General features: G+C 29.6%; 2 protein-coding genes across 2 annotated transcripts; both read left to right on the top strand.

Moving 5' to 3' along the window:
* The first annotated feature begins 729 nt into the window (after positions 1-729).
* On the top strand, positions 730-2,642 carry LOC131854347 (proton-coupled folate transporter-like). The gene is made up of 2 exons (XM_059205455.1): positions 730-1,554; positions 2,613-2,642. The coding sequence occupies exons 1-2, from the start codon at positions 730-732 to the stop codon at positions 2,640-2,642; spliced, it is 855 nt and encodes a 284-aa protein (XP_059061438.1).
* A 1,350-nt stretch (positions 2,643-3,992) lies between these two features.
* On the top strand, positions 3,993-17,545 carry LOC131854341 (lysosomal proton-coupled steroid conjugate and bile acid symporter SLC46A3-like). The gene is made up of 7 exons (XM_059205450.1): positions 3,993-4,962; positions 5,894-6,053; positions 8,780-8,881; positions 10,539-10,676; positions 12,769-12,852; positions 13,074-13,230; positions 17,019-17,545. Exons 1-7 carry the CDS (start codon positions 4,093-4,095, stop codon positions 17,104-17,106), a joined length of 1,599 nt encoding a protein of 532 aa, XP_059061433.1. The 5' UTR covers positions 3,993-4,092; the 3' UTR covers positions 17,107-17,545.
* The last annotated feature ends 357 nt before the right edge of the window (positions 17,546-17,902 follow it).

Genomic DNA, 17,902 nt, shown 5'->3' with positions numbered 1-17,902 from the left:
GAAACTAGCCTAACTCCCTGAAAGGAACGCACCTTTCGTGTCATTTGTGCGCAAAGGAGATGACGATATATACTTTCAGTACATTAGAATATGTACTCCGCTCGCGTTCGTTCGCCACGCATGACGCATGATCTGCTACTAATACTAATCGAAGCGGCAACGTCTCCATTGTTCAATTTTATTATCTACATAGATAGGTATGTTTTTTGGTACTTAATAAATATACCTACCCATGTAGGTATTTTGAGTTTGTATATTTTAGTTACGTTATATTTACAAAAAAGTACTCGTGTTTGAAACTCGATTATGTAAATTAAATATTTGTGAATAACAATTTTTCTTTTTCCCTAGTAGTTGACTATAAAATAAAAAGCCAGATTATTTACTCTTTTTCTTTGTCAGTCGGATTTCTAACCATAAATTTGGTTAAATAACGGTAGCTAACCGGTTTTATACAACTATAGTCAAACTATAATACAATACAATATTGACATAGTTTTAATAAATAAATACTCATATATGAATAGCCATTATAAATATTACTAGATAAAATTAAACTGTTTTAGTAATATCTTAGCTTAATCATAGTACTGACGAATATAATATTATCGAATAATTATCTATAAAAGATTATGGATCAATGCCATTGATTACCGTATGGCCATAAATATTTTTTCCAGAACTAACAGTTTACTACATAATGCGTCTCTGATTCCATCACTATTAACAATGGAAGTTACAAATCGTAATACTAACGCGGAAAATGAAAACTATACTGAAGAAACTGCTGAAGAAGAACCTTTTAGACCAAGTGAAGTTATAACTGAAAAGTCAAAAGCAACTTGCTGTGAATCTCTCTCGCTTGCAATCAAAAATGTGACTGTGGAACCTTCTGTTATTTTGTTTGTAATTCCTTACATAATTATGGCATTAACGGCACAAAACTTAGGTTTAGAGAAAGCGTGTCGAGTGAATTTAAATTATAGTGATGAAATTTGCACGGCTCTCAAGAAACAAGACATAGAAAGCCAAAACTCATACGAAAAAGAAGTACAAAAATTAGTGACATCAGCTTTTGCTACGAAGACTTATATAACTGCTACAATTCCATGTTTGTTGGGCATCTTTGTTGGATCTTTTTCTGATAAAACAGGACATAGAAAATGTTTCTTAATAATGCCAATAATCGGACAATTTGTGGCTTGTCTTAGTAGTATACTAAATGTGTATTTTCTTGAAGAAACTAATTTACATACTTTTGTTCTTACTGAAGCAGTCATTGATTCTGTTAGTGGGGGAATGGCTATATTTCTTATAACTATATTTGCCTATATAAGTGCTATAACGACAGATGAAACTAGAACTTTTCGAATGGGTATGGTTAATTTTGCATTAACAGTGGGTGCTCCAATTGGAATGGCTTTAAATGGTGTTATTTTAAAATATCTAGGCTACTATGGAGCCTACGGGTTAGTTGGTGTTCTTCATTTACTAAATCTTCTGTATAATATATTCATCTTAAAGGATCCAATAAGAAGTGCTGATCAAAAAAAGGTAATTGTTATATATTTACCAATAAGATATATTATATAGATACAATAAATATGCTATTTGAACTTATTAGGTTCCTATGTGGCATTCTAGATTCCATCTTCCAGTATACAATAAAACAATAACCGAAGTATCTACAAAAAGTGTAAATATGTATTTTCCAGCTTTCAGAATATATTTCAGCATACTTTGTAACAATGTATGACAAATATGTTTTAATATCATCAAACAACCCTAATCCGTTCTCTAAGATACTCGTATATCCAATATCAACCGCCAATTAAGATGAATTTAACGACATCTCATTTATTAAAATCCATCAAGCCATTTAACAATGTTAACTGATATTGTTGCTTAAATATTTTGGTTAATTTTCTAGAAAATTATGAAAACTTTTAGATCCAAATTCATATAAACATAATTTCTCTGATATATAAGTGTAAAAAACAATCGACATTGTGGTAAACGCAACCTTAAAAACATATATGTATGTATATACCAAACAAAAACCCATCTTCTATATATACAATAATATATTTACATTAATAAGGAACTTTATTAACGTAGTAGAACCCAGAACATCTGTAGAATCTAGATATACTTGCTAGTTTACGTGTTTCTTGGTCTTGACTAATATCTTGTGGTAGGCTTCACTTAAAATTTGTGTATGTTTTATTCCAATCAGTATACAAACATACATATACAGCTAATTACATATACATACAAGTGAACTTGTTGCTGACGTACTGGCCATATAGTTTTATACTTCATATTCATAATGTATTTTCTATTAAGAATTTTATTATATACTATATTTTTGTATAACTAATACAGTCTTATAAAGAATTTTGACAGACGACTCAAGTAATAAAGTGCCTATTATTGCTTTGTAATAACATATAACTAAACAATGTTTTGCATTAATCTTAACAGTAGGGGCTTATATTGTAAGCCTATTATTTTGATATTTCTTAATGAAGTTCACCAGTCATCTGCTAAAATAAAATAGAATAAATAAATATGATATAGCTGTAAAATATTACCATTTATATTAATTACAGATATCTTCCATAGTTTGTGGCTGCACGTGATATTTCATTGACATGTATTTATGTATAGTTTATATATGTGTATATGTATATAGCTATTTATTCATATATATTTGTATGTGTATTGTTCATTGTATCATTTATTTATATTTGCATCGCCAATAATTATTCTCTGCACCACAAATGGTTGACTGGACTACATGGTGTTAAGTCCGCCATATTTACTTTGAAATTTGAATTATGTGCATTAAAGTTGTTGAAATAAATAAATACATAAATATCAGAGCACAGTTTTCTGTGCAACAAGTAGAAGTTCCTTATGATTATTTTTAAATTGCAAGTGTAGTGTGAGATATATCGAGGGGAACGCTACGATGTTAATCAACATAATTAAAAAAATATCATCTACGTCAGTCAACTGGGCAATATTTGAAAAATCTTTGCCAGGTAAAAGTTGTGTTATTTATGAAGCTATACGTAAATATTTCGATAAAACAAAAGGGATAATATTCTGAATTTTTCTAAATAACCAACAACTGCAAGACAACTGCGTAGCAAAAGCGCAATAACCTCTTTTTCTAATTGTTTTTAAAATGAAATTCAGCCCATGTTACTCGCTGATAATGAACATAAATAGTTTTCTATACGTAAATATGTTAAAAATTTGCTCAATTTCAATTTTAAACTATATTTTGAGATTGCCAAACATTACAGAAGACAAATCATTTATTTTCTCGTGCCATTGCTTGCTATGCTTTCTAAATATGTATTTACATAGAAAAATCGTATGTATCGATAAAAGCGCCAATCCAGAATTGCTATGTGTGTACAAATTAAATTATTATCCAAATCTAATCAATATTAGGTCATTGAAACCTTAATTACCTATATAACAATATAATTTTACATCTATATATATAATAGTAGAAATTAAAGTCGCTGTTTTCATTTGTCTGTCTTACTTACTCCTTATTATATTCTGCCATGTCATAACGAAACTTAATGTTATAAATTTTTTTCCCAATCAAAATTTCTTTGGTAATTCTATATGTACAAAAGAAAGTACACATGCGTAGTTATACATATACCCTCTACTCTATCACAAACACTGTACTCTTCAAGTCTATGTAGTCACTATTAGCAGAATCATCAGATGAATGTATATTAGATATAGACAGAAACTTCCTAGACTATACAAGGATTGTTACAAATTGTATCCATTATTATATTACTTTGTAGTTTACACGAGAATAAAGATGATACATTAAAGGACAATTGTTATATATCTCCTTATCTATATCACGTTAGACATAGAAATTGTACACAAATATATCCATTTACGATTACATCGATAAAATATCATTAGCAAATTGGGTTTGATGATATGCACAAGATAGTAACAAACTTTCCGGGCTTGGATCAGTTGTAAATAGACGGTTGAGTGAAACAGTTTAGAAAATCCGGGATCCATATAAATTAAAATAAAGAAATAATGAAAGAACAAAATAGACGCAATAGTATAGAAAATCCAAATGCAAATGAAAATAGTGTTGTTAATATTAAAAAAAGAGAAAAAGGAATAATAAAGGATTATGAAGAAAATGAACCTCTTACCAAAACTGAGACAAATAGTGTTGAACATAAGAAAAGTTTCATAAGTTCAATTGGAAACGTATTTAGATTTATTACAGTAGAACCGTCTATGGTACTGTTTATTCTAGCTTGCATGTTCTCAATGCAGACTACTCAGAATATTAATCTAGACAAAGCATGCAGAGTGAATCTGAACTTCACAGATGAGATCTGTTCTGGATTGAGAAACCAAAACATGCACGCTCAAAATATTTACGAGAAAGAAACTCAAAAATTAGTATCTTCATATGTGGCAATGAAGACGTATTTAACAGCGACAATTCCCTCCCTATTAGCCCTTTTTGTGGGTTCATGGTCAGATATGACAGGATATCGAAAAATTTTTATAATAATACCAATTTTAGGACAATTGTTGGCTTGTGTGAACAGTACAATATATGTTATTTTCTTCAACGAGTATTCATTAGAAGTTTTTATGTTGATAGAAGCAATTATTGAAAGTATCACTGGTAATTGGTGCATTGTATTTCTAACTATCTTCTGTTATATAAGCGCTATCACGACGGTTGAAAATCGGACCTTTAGAATGGGATTAGTGAATTTTTGTGTGACTGTGAGTTTTCCGATCGGAACTGGTTTAAGTGGTATACTACTAAAAACCATAGGGTATTATGGATGTTATAGTATTAGTGGAGGTTTACATTTGTTAAACTTATTGTACAATATATTTTTATTGAAAGATCCAGAAAGGACTGCCGAACATATGAAGGTATTTCCAATTTTTTTTCTGTATACCCGCAATCAGTAAAATAAAGATGTTGACTTTGACAAGTGTCCAAGTGTCCACATACAAAAGTATTCTAAAGATGTAACTAGTCATACATAAATATTAGGACGTTAGAAGCTTTAAAAGAGAATAAAACAAAAAGTATAGAGTAGTGAGTAGTATTGATATAATTTCACATACATCCGTTTTGTCATTATATCTGTCAACCACACATGCTCTTTCTGATTCCATACATCTTAAAAGCCAAATCTTCCAGATACTTCAATTTTTTAACTGATATATAGGTCTTAATTACTACAAGTGTGCAGTGCTCATCTATTGCACCGTTTGAAAATTTGAGGAGAATACAGTAAGATTTGAATTTATTGCTGTTGTCAGTGGCACTTTTGATATTTCCTTAAAGCGCTAATAATTCTATTTCCGGCGTTCAATATTCTTGAAAATCTGCGATGACTTTCTAAGCTAAGCTTTCTATAGGTACAAGGTTTTAAAAAAACTGGTCAGGTATTTTGTGAATCTATATATATATCATCATCTGCTTCTTTCTTATCCCATTTATTTCAAGTCGGCGTAATAAGTTTTTCTATTTCATTCATCCCAGTGAATACATTATTATCTAAAACAAATATATCCGGTTTATAACAATAATTTGAAATCTATTTTCAATCCTAATTTTGACTCCTAATTCTGATTTTGAATTTCGGCTTAAAGGAAAATTGCAGTGTATGAAGGCATGATATCTTAGTTTTCAGCAATTACCAAGCTGAAGCAATACCATTGTTGTCCCGCGACAATTTGTGTGGTGCTGTAGTGTCTATACTCTCCATCATATGGACTATCGGATAATGAATATCATTCTAGGAACATACATTTTCTTTATACAGTAATAATACTATTCTATTCTTACTCACAGCATGATCGTCGCGGCTTCCGCTACTTCTTGCGAACGTTCTTCGATTTATCCAGCATTAAGGAAACCATGAGAGTGGTGTTCCAAAATGGACCGAACAAAAGGAGGATTCGTGTGTGTGCTCTGCTGATTGTCGTCAGTATTCTATTTGGACCCATGTTTGGTAAGATCTTCCATTCTCTTGTGCACGTTATATTTTTTAACCCTACTGTCCACCGTACATTATCCCTAAATCTAATTCTAATTCAAAAATATTCTGAATTTTTAGAATGTTTGAATTGGTGTAATCATATCTTTATATATAAACTGTATTAAATTGTAACACCAATTTGGATAGTATGTTATAATGCCGTAACAATGAAATAAATAAAATCAAAAATAAATCGATTGATAAAGAAAACGGTACTGAGATCAAAAATAAAAAAAAATGCATACAAAAAAGTCGAATCGAGTAACGTCTATTATCTCTGCAAATAAACATAGAGATCAACAATACAATTATTTTTTATCTCCCGATCCAGAACGGAAAAAACCTCAAGAGGGGACACTACGCATAACAAAAGAGAAACTATTGTTATGTATGTTTCTTTATATACATATTTTGTGAAGTGGAATAAAGAAATATTCATAATATACACACTGTGTACCAAAACAGAAGAAAATATTCAAATTTATCAATATATTTATGGATTCCGAATTTTTTTTATACTTAAATTAAATGTGATGAATATTAAAATATTTTAGTCTTTTGTTAATTCATTCAAAATAGTCGTTTTAAAAAACATTAGTTTTTGGTACTTATATAATAAAGCAAAATAAATAAGTAAGAAGTTATAGTTTTAGGTGTGTATGAATTATCTTTTGTGACTTCACATTTTATTAAAGAAATGTTCATTCTATGCGAGTTTATGCCCTAATAAACTCGGATTTTTATCTGAAATAAATTAGTATAGTAAAATGTCTTCATCGGACTGTCTTCGAAGTTATAATTATATTTAAATTTTAAAATTGTCTAACAAAAACTTTAGTAAACAACATTAAAATTTAAATAATAGACTACAAGCCCATGAAAGAATTTATCTTGTGAAATGAACCATGTATAAGATAAACTCTTTCATAAATGAATTCGATTTTGACGATTATGACTTTACAATAATAATGACTTACATACAAAAATGCATCGAATTGCTAATTTCTTCAATCGATACATGGTTAACAATAGAAATTCGAAATTAAAAAATTAGTTATTTCTAATTTGTAATAATAACAATAGTACCAACATTTCGATATTCAAAATACATTTAAAAACAAATACTTTGTAAATTTTGTAACTAATATTAATAACTAATTAGCAGTAATCAAACGAAACATTTATTCGATAACGACAATGCTGCAGTTATAGCGATTACATTCAATTATTTTCTGATTGATTACATATACACTTTATAAATAACATATTATTAAACAATTTTTATGTAAGAAAGCCTATTACAGGATAGACGAATTCATAGATGACAACATATCAAGTAAATAATTAGTTTATTAGCATACAACGCTATAATTTTATTTTCTCATTGCTTTCTTGATTTAATTGATTGATTTTAGAAATATGAAAGCGTAGCGGTTTTTGTATTAATTGCCGCATGCATTCGTATGTAAAATGTGAATACTATAACTATCAGATGGCAATTGTAAGTAGCTTTGACGTGGTCTAGTGTTTTGAGTAGTCATGCTCACTAAAATGTCCAGACTTGTGGCGGCGTGGTGGGCCGGGTCATTGGGCTCCCTAAAATATGGTCGAGCGCAGTGATGGCTGGCTCATCCGTCATACTCGTGAACGGGTGCTGCTTGTAGGGACTGGTCTGCTCTAATCACTATGACTGATTTCCTCTTATTAATTGTTTAACCAGTTGGTTATGTATTCAATATTTTTTCTTTTTGATTATTTAATTGAATTAGTGCTAATTGGTGGTTTGTATTCACACACTTAAACTTGAAAATGTAAAGTAATAATAAAATTATTTAAAAGAGCAACACGCAAGTTTCTTGCTCGTTCTTCTTGTGATGAGACAGCTTTCCGAACGAGCGGTAGATTAAAAAAAATGTAATGACTATTCAAAAGTGCTTCAGTGTAAGTTTATTTGAATAAATGATTTTCTATTCTATTCTATTCTATTCATATTTATACATTTAACTAGCTGTGCCCGCGACTTCGTCTGCGTAGAATAATGAATGTGACCTTTGGTAGCATTTTAATTATTTAAGCTAATTATTATACGAAAATGATATTCATGACGTCGTTGTAGTTTTTAAAAATGACGAATTTCCATAAAAAACTTTCATCCTCTATTTTATATATTTTCCCTTAAATAAAATTGATTACAAGATTTTGTCATATTTATTTATATTTAATCAAGAGCCTATAAAAATAAGTTTCAAGCTTATAGCTGTAATAAAAAGAGCAATACACAAGTTTCTTTCTCATACTTCTTGTGATGAATCTGCATTGAATGAGTGGTAAAATGAAAATATGACTATTAAAAAGTACTTGTAATGAGTACTTGTTATTTGAATAAAGATTATTTCTATTTCTAGCTTTAAAAATGACGACACTTCGATACGATCTTTCATAGCTCATTTCAACCCCTCACAACTCGTATTATAAAGTAGCCTCCTTTTTCACAATCTAGATCTGTGACCAAATTTATTTAAAATCTGTTTCCACGTGAAAACCCGACAGAAAGACAGAGTTACTTTCGCATTTATCCTTTTAGTTGTTATAATTTTAGTGTTTAACTATAGTATTAACTATATATAAATTTTATAGATTATAATTTGCTTTTTAATCAGAATGTGGCATGGAATCTGACCGTTGATTGTTGTTTTCAGGTGAAATATCAATAATGTACATGTCAACGAGATATCGGTTCAGCTGGGACGAAGTAAAATTTAGTATTTTTCAAACGTACAACTTTGTTACACACACAATTGGTATGTATAGTTATACGATCTCGGTGGTCTAGCTGTTTAACACACCGCCATGGTTGAGGGTTCAATTCCTTGCATAGTACAAACTATGATATTCATTCAAGGCTATGATTATTTGTATCTACAAAAAAAATCTTCGTTTTTCTATCAATTGTCTGGTATAAGCACAGCTTAGCTTGGGACTAGATGGTGCTGTGAGAATTATCCAGGGCATATTTTTACTATCATTATTATTATATGATATTTATGTTATGATATAAATCATTACAGTTAGTAATGTGGACTGATGACCCTACTGCTAGTCATCCACCATGTAAGACTGACCTTACGCGATTCACCATTACACCATTACATATCATGGTTAAAAAACCATCGTATAAGATTGTTAGTAATATGGCCTCTGACCCCATTGATAGTAAGGTATAATATCAGGCTGACGTTTACGCGGTTCCATTGGAAACCATCATTATTTCTACTAAAAAACCTGATTAAGTGTCACGATGGCCTAACTGACCTACCCTCATTTTCATCTTATCATCCTGCCCTGATGTAAATCATTAGCACAGACGGGTACACTAATCCATTATCATCCATTAAAAAAACCCAATTATCATCATGTAACATATTATTCCTTATATCATTCAAAATTGTTATTACATTCATGGCATTAGGAAACTTGTTATACTAGTTAACTATATTACTGATAACTCTAGTACATTAGAGACTATATATTATCATAAATGAAGCTTATATGATTAGCTTATCATTAGTATTATATATTATAAAACTCACTGGTAATTTATTTATGTCATAGCGTCTAGTGATCACACCATTGTAATCTAACATAACATTTTGTTGTTACGTGCACGCTGCCGGGTACCGGTAAAGGATGAAAGGATGAAGATAACTTATCCGATAGAGTAACAAAATGTATTTCAAGAAATACAGCGTGAAATCTTAACATGTATTCACTATTGAATCACAACTCTAGTTATTTCCCCTTGCAGATCGATCAATGACTATTTATATAGTCTAGCTCTCACAATTCCGATAGTTGGCAGTTTCTATACTTGCACATTATCTTAATGAGTATATTTCATGACCACCTCGGTGGATGTATCCGTAACCATCGGAGGTTACTGGTTCGATACCTCGTACGATGCAAACATTCATGAGTATGATTGGTTTTATCGGTCTGAATAATGTCTATGAATATTCTATGTCTTATTATTTATTTTATTTATTTAACTTTAATGTATAAAAATAAAGTGTACATGTCCATATGGCGGATTTAACACCTTGTGGCCTTATCTACCAGTGAACCATGAGTGGTGCAGAGAAAGATTGTTGGCGGTGCATAAATGATATATATTTACAAAAAATGTGTTCAAGTATTACTGTCAGTTGTCTTTATCCAAGTTAAAAAAAAGATTTATTATTATTATGAGTATGATCAAGGGTAAACTAGAAATAGATGGCGCCGTATGTTATACAAAGAGTTATTATTAAATTACTGCTTTACCCTTAGTTGCAATTGTAGCATCAATCCCACAACACAAATACATAAAGTCATATACTCAATAAAGTTATAGACATATAAAAAACAATCCTCTGATATAGTGATATAGTACACCTTACCTAAATTGTGTAATGTTTTCAGGTACACTATTCTCAATAACTGTGTTCAGTAAACAGCTCAAATGGCACGACTCTATACTGGGCATCATATCAACTGTCAGCAAAATCGCTGGGTCCTTCGTTTATTGTTTCGCTCCTAATGAGAAAATCTTTTATATAGGTAAGTCACAATTAGGTGGTGAATACCACATGGGTCGGATTCCAAATTTAAGTTTTCGTATTTTTTTATAAAAAATAAAGAAGTTATGGCCAGCAATAATATGAGCAAGTAATCACTACGTTATAAACTTATTTTACCCAGCTCGACAAAAAGTATAAAGAAATCGAAAACTTTAAAATGGTGTTCTAAATTTGAATATTTTCTTTTTTATTAATTAGTATTAGCTATTGTAAGCTAGCTTTAATCGATGTTTGACGCAAAAACATGAACATCTCAAAATTTTCAGATAAACGTAAAGCTAACCAACAATAATATTCTTTAATAAGTCTTATTTTGGACATATTGGCATAAATAACTCGAAAAATATCAGACAGTTATTACTCTAGATTCGAAATTGAAATGTTTGTAAATTACTAACTGTTCTTGCGGTTTCAGCCGCAGAAAATTTGTAGTCTATATATTATTCTGATGATCTGTATTACTGTAATGTTTCATCAAAATCCGTTTAATAGTTTTTGCGTGAAGAAGTAACAAATATCCATCTAACCATCCATACTGACAAATTTTCTCGTTTATAACATTAGTAAGATTATAAAAAAAACTTATAACAATCTTTTTACAATGCTATAAAAGTGCAAATACTAAAAATCGAGGAACATTTCTGAAACTAAAGATAAATTATTAATTTCCTAAACAGACTAAGAAAAATAAGCCGCTCTAATCTACAACGAACAATATAATCTATATGTATATTATATTAATAATTGATAATATAATACATTGTATACCTACTCTATCAGCACTTTATTGGGTCAACATTATTTCTTGTAACATACTGCATATCATTGTTAGCTTGCAAATAAATTTAACGCCAACAAACAAACAGTTCAATAATAATTTAGTAGCCTATTTATTGGCCATATATTTATATTATTATTAAAGCTAAGAATTGTATAATTAATTATATAAAAAATAAATATCGATGGATATCATTCGTTTGCAGAAATGTAAGGAAACTAAGTGCTATATTAAGTTTGCGTATATATATCTAATATATATTGAGAAGTTATTCTCTCTCAGAAAGAACATTCTACTCATTAAGAATTACAAATAATGACACTTAACATGAAAACTAAACATATATATAAAAGAAGGTATGTATATATAATGCAGACGGTGAAGTAGCAAAATTTAAGCAGCAAATATCCGCGTAAATGGTAATATTGATTGATTTGCTTACTGACCGAGCATTAACGGCCTCAGTGGGTTCATTTATACACAGTGAGTTTATTTATACACAGTGAATTTATTTATACGCAGTGAGTTTATTTATATGCAGCGAGTTTATTTATACACATCGAGAATATTTATCACAGATGTACCATGCTAGGTATATCTGTGATGAATAAACCCGCTATCGCTTGATATGGCATATTAATTAGAAATAATTATACTCCATATTAGATCATTAAATTTAAAATAACTACTAATCAGACCCGAAATCATTCGAATAATCATAAGATTGTGACGATTATGTTAAAATATTATGTCACACTTGATAAATTATGCTATTTCATACATTAAAGAATGACTTAAATGAATGCAGTATTTTCGGAGTCTACTCTCTTGGTAACAAAATCCCTTTGTCTCTCATTATAATATACATAGATGTGAGAACATAGTGATTATGAATTTATCATACTAATTTCATTTAATTACAATGATTCTTTTAAAAAGAAAATTAATATAAAAGTGAAAAACATCATCAGTAATAAAATAAAGAAAAAAAAGTTACGATAATGATATGTAGATAATAAGATGATATATCAGTGACATAGTTAAACTGACGTGTTTAAAAACTATTTCCATTAATTTTGTTTATTTTAAGTTTATTTCGGTTCATAGTTCACGGAATATATCGAGTTATATGGAACCGGAATTTTTATTCTTTCAATTAATTATTCTGTCATATAAAACAAAAAATAATTATTTAATATCATGTATATTTACATTACAAGAACCTGTAATGAATGTACAAATATTTATTACCATAAAGACTGGGTAATAATTGAATAAACAAATTACCTTTCAGCACCTCTTGTGGAAATACTCAATGGAACATCATTATTGGCTTTGAGATCAATCATTTCGAAGACTGTAGCCCCCAATGAATTAGGTATTTGTTTTCTTTTTATTTTCTTATTGTAATATATGGTAGGTATTACTATTTTGGTATATGAATTTTTTTTTGTTTCAATTTCTTGCTCTTTTATGTAATTAATTGTTTTAATGCATCATGTTATTTCTATTTATATGACTTAATGATTTATAATAATAATAATATACAGTATGTCTTCCCGAAAAAAAAACATTGAATTTTTTAAAATTATTTTCCAGGAAAAGTGAATTCTGTATTTGGTTTGACGGAAAATATAATGCCTCTAGTTTATGTTCCTTTATACACAAAAGTCTATACTGCCACCATGGAGGTTCTACCAGGAGCAGTGTTCCTCATGAGTGCCGCCTTAACATTGCCAGCTGTTTGCGTCTTCTCGTAAGTTTTTATTTTTAAACCTTAAAATAAACTTGCCCATAATAGTTCTCAATTGGTATCACTCGATATACATAGTTCGCAGCCCTCTTGGCTTAGTTTGTTCGCTCACTCAAATTATATATAAAAAGGCAGTAACTTCTAAGTATAATTTCCCGCAATAGTGTGTTCAGAATTTTTAATCAAGATCTTTTGCATTTTACCAAAACAAACTAAAGAATAAAAGAGCGAAAGATCTGCGTAATGGTTCACGTAGTTCATCTTTGGGAGGGCTCCGCCAACCAACTAGTTCGTTTTATTAACTATTGTGTATCTCACTTACATTAAAAAGTAGTTATTTTCATTATAGAAATAGCTATGTCACGTGCTATTCCCGAATGGATAAAAATATATTTATTTAAATAGTGCACTATTATTATATATTAGCCGGATGACTATTTCATCATCATCCATCCTAATATAAACACGTATGTGTCTGACTATCTGTTTGTCAGCTATGCACGACTAAAGGAGTATATGAATCACATATGAAAAGAAGCTATCTTTTGTCACAAAAACCAAGAAAAGTCGCAGGTAATAGTTAGTCATGAATGAAATACCTCTCTGGCTTGATCTACACTTTAATAATAATAACAATAATAATCTCAGTACAATTCACACAGCGCCATCTATACCCAAGTTAAGCTAGCTAAAGCTTGTGTTATGGGTACAAGATAACTGATACAAATACAAAGATATATTTTTTTCGTAAATATATAATTTACATAGAAAACACCCAGACCGGTACAATCATACTCAGAAATACAAATGTTTGTGCCATGCGAGAAATCGAACCCGCGACCATTGGAAGTAAGGCGGTGTGCTAAAGCGCTAGACCAACGAGGCCGTCAGATCAATCAGTTCTTACCTTAGAATGATAATATTACGATAATATCATTGTAAGGTCAAGATAAGTATCTTCATATGTGTATATACATATGTATGTGTACTTATCTTTATATATACTTATTAATATACGCATTTAAGTAAGCTTATAATTTAATGACTGCCAGTTATTTTTATTCCATCTCGTAAGAATAAGAGAGACTATGTGCAAATATTAGTTAATATAATAAAAAACCTAAACAATGTGTTCCTAATCTATACATAATACCCAATATAAAACTACGTCTCAGATTGTCTTTTATATAAAAAAGAAATATTCTGTACCAAGAATTACACAATAATTGAATATTTCTTATCTGTGCTTTTTTAATTAACATAAACAGGAAAAAATCTTTGTTTTTATTTTGTCTGTCTTTCTAACTAGCTAACTAATTCTAATCTTATTGACATTATAAATGCAAAAGTTTGTGAGTATGAATGGATATTTGTTACTCTTTCACCCAAAAACTACTGAACGGTTCTTGATGAAACTTTATAGTAATATAGCTTATAATCGGAGCATCAGAATAATATATAGGCTATAAATTCCATGCGAGTGAAACCGCGGACATAGCTAGTATATTATGTATTAATCTTTGAATTATTTGTTTGTATTCGTTTCTAACATCTTAGTTAACACAAAAATACCATATGGTTTGGCAATTTTAATGTAGTAGAAACCCGCCCGGAAATGCTCGGTTTATCATGACTTCGTGAATTTTGTATATATTAATACTAGTTGTTACCCCCGACATCATCCGCGTGGAATTTAATTTTATTATTAAAATAAATAACATTTCTAAAATAAAAGTAGTAGGTATGTTACTCCTCCAAAAATTAGCTATCTGCGAATGAAAGTCCCGTCAAAATCGGTCCAGCAGTTTCGAAGATTAACAAGAACAAAAAGACAAGAGATAGATAGATAGACAAATAAATATAATATTTTTTCATTTGTATATTATATTTTTTTATTTTATATATTTATATATAGGTATATTTGGAAGTGTGTCTATTTGTTTGTTATTGGATGTTCGAGGATAGGATTTTAATACATCATGACGACAAATAAACTATCTCTTATTACTAAAAAAATACAAAGTCGCGGTGCACGACTAGTTTTATATAACGGAAATTGTCCCGTACTATGTGTTATACGAGGTCACCACACGTTATATTTTTTTCCTATCAAGTGTTTAATAGACCTACGAATACTAATATCACGACAAACTTAGTAACTTAGTAGTTATAGCCTGCCTCACCTTACTGTGGTTGAGTTCTATCCTCGGACTATATTAAATAATAATAATAATCTCAAGACAATTCACACAGCGCCATCTAGACCCAAGTTAAGCTAGCTAAAGCTTGTGTTATGGGTACTAGACAACTGATACAAATACATAGATTTTTTTTTTCGTAAATACATACATATCATACATAGAAAACACCCAGACCGATACAAACAATCATACTCATGAATACAAATGTTTGTGCCGTGCGAGGAATCGAACCCGCGACCATCGGACGTAAAGCGGTGTGCTAGACCGCTAGACCACCGAGGTCGTCAATATTAATATTTAAATATTTTTATTAATGAGTATAATTCTATTGATCTAGGTTTTTCTATACTCATCTTATTAATATTATAAACGCGAAAGTTTGTGAGTATGGATGGATGTTTGTTACTCTTTCACGCAAAAACTACTCAACGGATTTGGATGAAACTTTACAGTATTGTTATACATCAGGCTATATGTAAATTTCACGCGGATGAAATCGCGGGCACAGCTAGTATTATATATTTGCAATAAAATTATTTAAATCAATGGTTTGATTTAGTCCCTGTAGCTTAAACTATGCTTCGTTAGCGATTAGATGGCGTTCTTTATTATATATAATTGTAAAATATTTACGTAAATTATAAAAAAATATATAATCGATTCTTAGGAAAAATCACGTGATCTTCAACCTAACGTTGAATTTATTTTTATTGTGTTCCCTATATTTCGGCAGTGTTTCAGCCGCCATGATCACGGGTAAACTGTAGAGCAGCGGGTACATGCTAAATAAAATCTTTTATAGGCAGACATATTCGTCTACCTTTACACATATTCGTTGGTTGCGACTATTGAAACTCGATATTAATATCGGCAAACTATACTCACAGTATCTTCAAAATTCATTCATTAAGAAATATCGGGGAATTCGAAAATAAATAAAATGTGATAAGATCTCGTTATTTTCCCTAATTATACGTATATATAATGACCTCGTCAAATTTAATGTATACAATAGATAGATATATGTATATGTAGTACACACATATAGCTTAAGCAAAGCAAAGCTTACACACACAAAGATTGCTTTCAGCAATAAGGCCGCCGTATTGTAACAATACTTGTTGTCCTTTAATAAATTGTTTATGCCTTTTTCTTTACTGTGTGTCTATCTATCTATATTAATTACAAGTGGTATACAATACGGAATATTTAAACCAATGCAATAGAATATACATAAACCCGCATGTGTGGGCCACAGTAATACAAAATAGCTCATAACTCAATGTAGAGGATCAATCTAGCAGCGAAATACTATTTAAACTGTGTTCACAAGGATGATGTTGTTTAAAAAATCCAAAGGAAACAATATAAAATAATACCTTCTTAAAATTGCTCTTACCAATTTCAACAAGTAACATTTTTTATTATGAATATACTCATACATGATAATAAAATTTATCACCTTATTGTACACATATACATGTTCTTTAATATATTGTTTGTTTTTTATTTGCTATATATCACAAATAGAGTATATATATATATATCTAAAATTTTAAGATCTTATTAAAACTTTCAATTTAATTCCAGATGGCTCCTCTACGAGCATAGGAAAGGTGTTAGAAAATCAAAAAAAGAAACAGAATATACCCCAGTATCCGTACTTCAAAAACTATAGAAAATTAAAACTAGTCAGAAATCACAACTATATGTTATTATATAATTTCTGAGAGCTAATTAAGGAATGCAGTTGCAATGGTCTATTATTTTGAACATAGTGAAAACTGTAATTAAATTAGATAGTTTAATTAGATTTAGTACAACAAATTAAGTTAAAACAAGAAAAAATAAAATATATATGTACAAACTGTCTCCAAATCTTTGAGAAAGAATGTTTTTTCTATGGACGTATATATGTAATTGGTCTGCAGTAATGGAAAGTAAAATTTATCAGAACTGAGGATGTACTAAAAATAAATGATACGTAAATAATATGTATATAAAGGTACATGTGAATAAACACAATACTATAAATAAATACTAAAGAATATGACTCGCTGAAAGCAGTTTAAGGAAGTTTTATTGTGAATAAAGTGTATTATTATTTAGTGATATTTCGCCTGAATTTATTTTATATTAAAATTTTATTACATATCTTTATTTTTTTTATTGATACACCTTTACTATTTTTAATGATAATCAAATAATAATTTACCTTCATGACTGTTGTATTAAATGGTGTAGTTTGGGATGTCGTCGTTGTCATAGTAGAAATTTTTACATGCCTATATTTATCAGGCAATATATTTGAACGCAATAATAGATATTGAATTATATATTTAAATTTCTATCTATCTATAATATAAAATTATTTAAAGGCAATTATTTTGGTTTATTAACAGTGTTTCTACAGAAACATTATTTTGTCTGGCATATTTGAACTCTAAGAGGTTTCGAAAGACCTTTCATTGGAG

This window comes from Achroia grisella, unplaced genomic scaffold (genome assembly GCF_030625045.1).
Source record: "Achroia grisella isolate CSIRO2021 unplaced genomic scaffold, CSIRO_AGI_Agris_v1 utg976, whole genome shotgun sequence".
Classification (NCBI taxonomy): Eukaryota; Metazoa; Arthropoda; class Insecta; order Lepidoptera; family Pyralidae; genus Achroia; species Achroia grisella.
The sequence above is the reverse complement of the archived record's forward strand: the minus strand, read 5'-3'. Positions and strand labels throughout refer to the sequence as shown.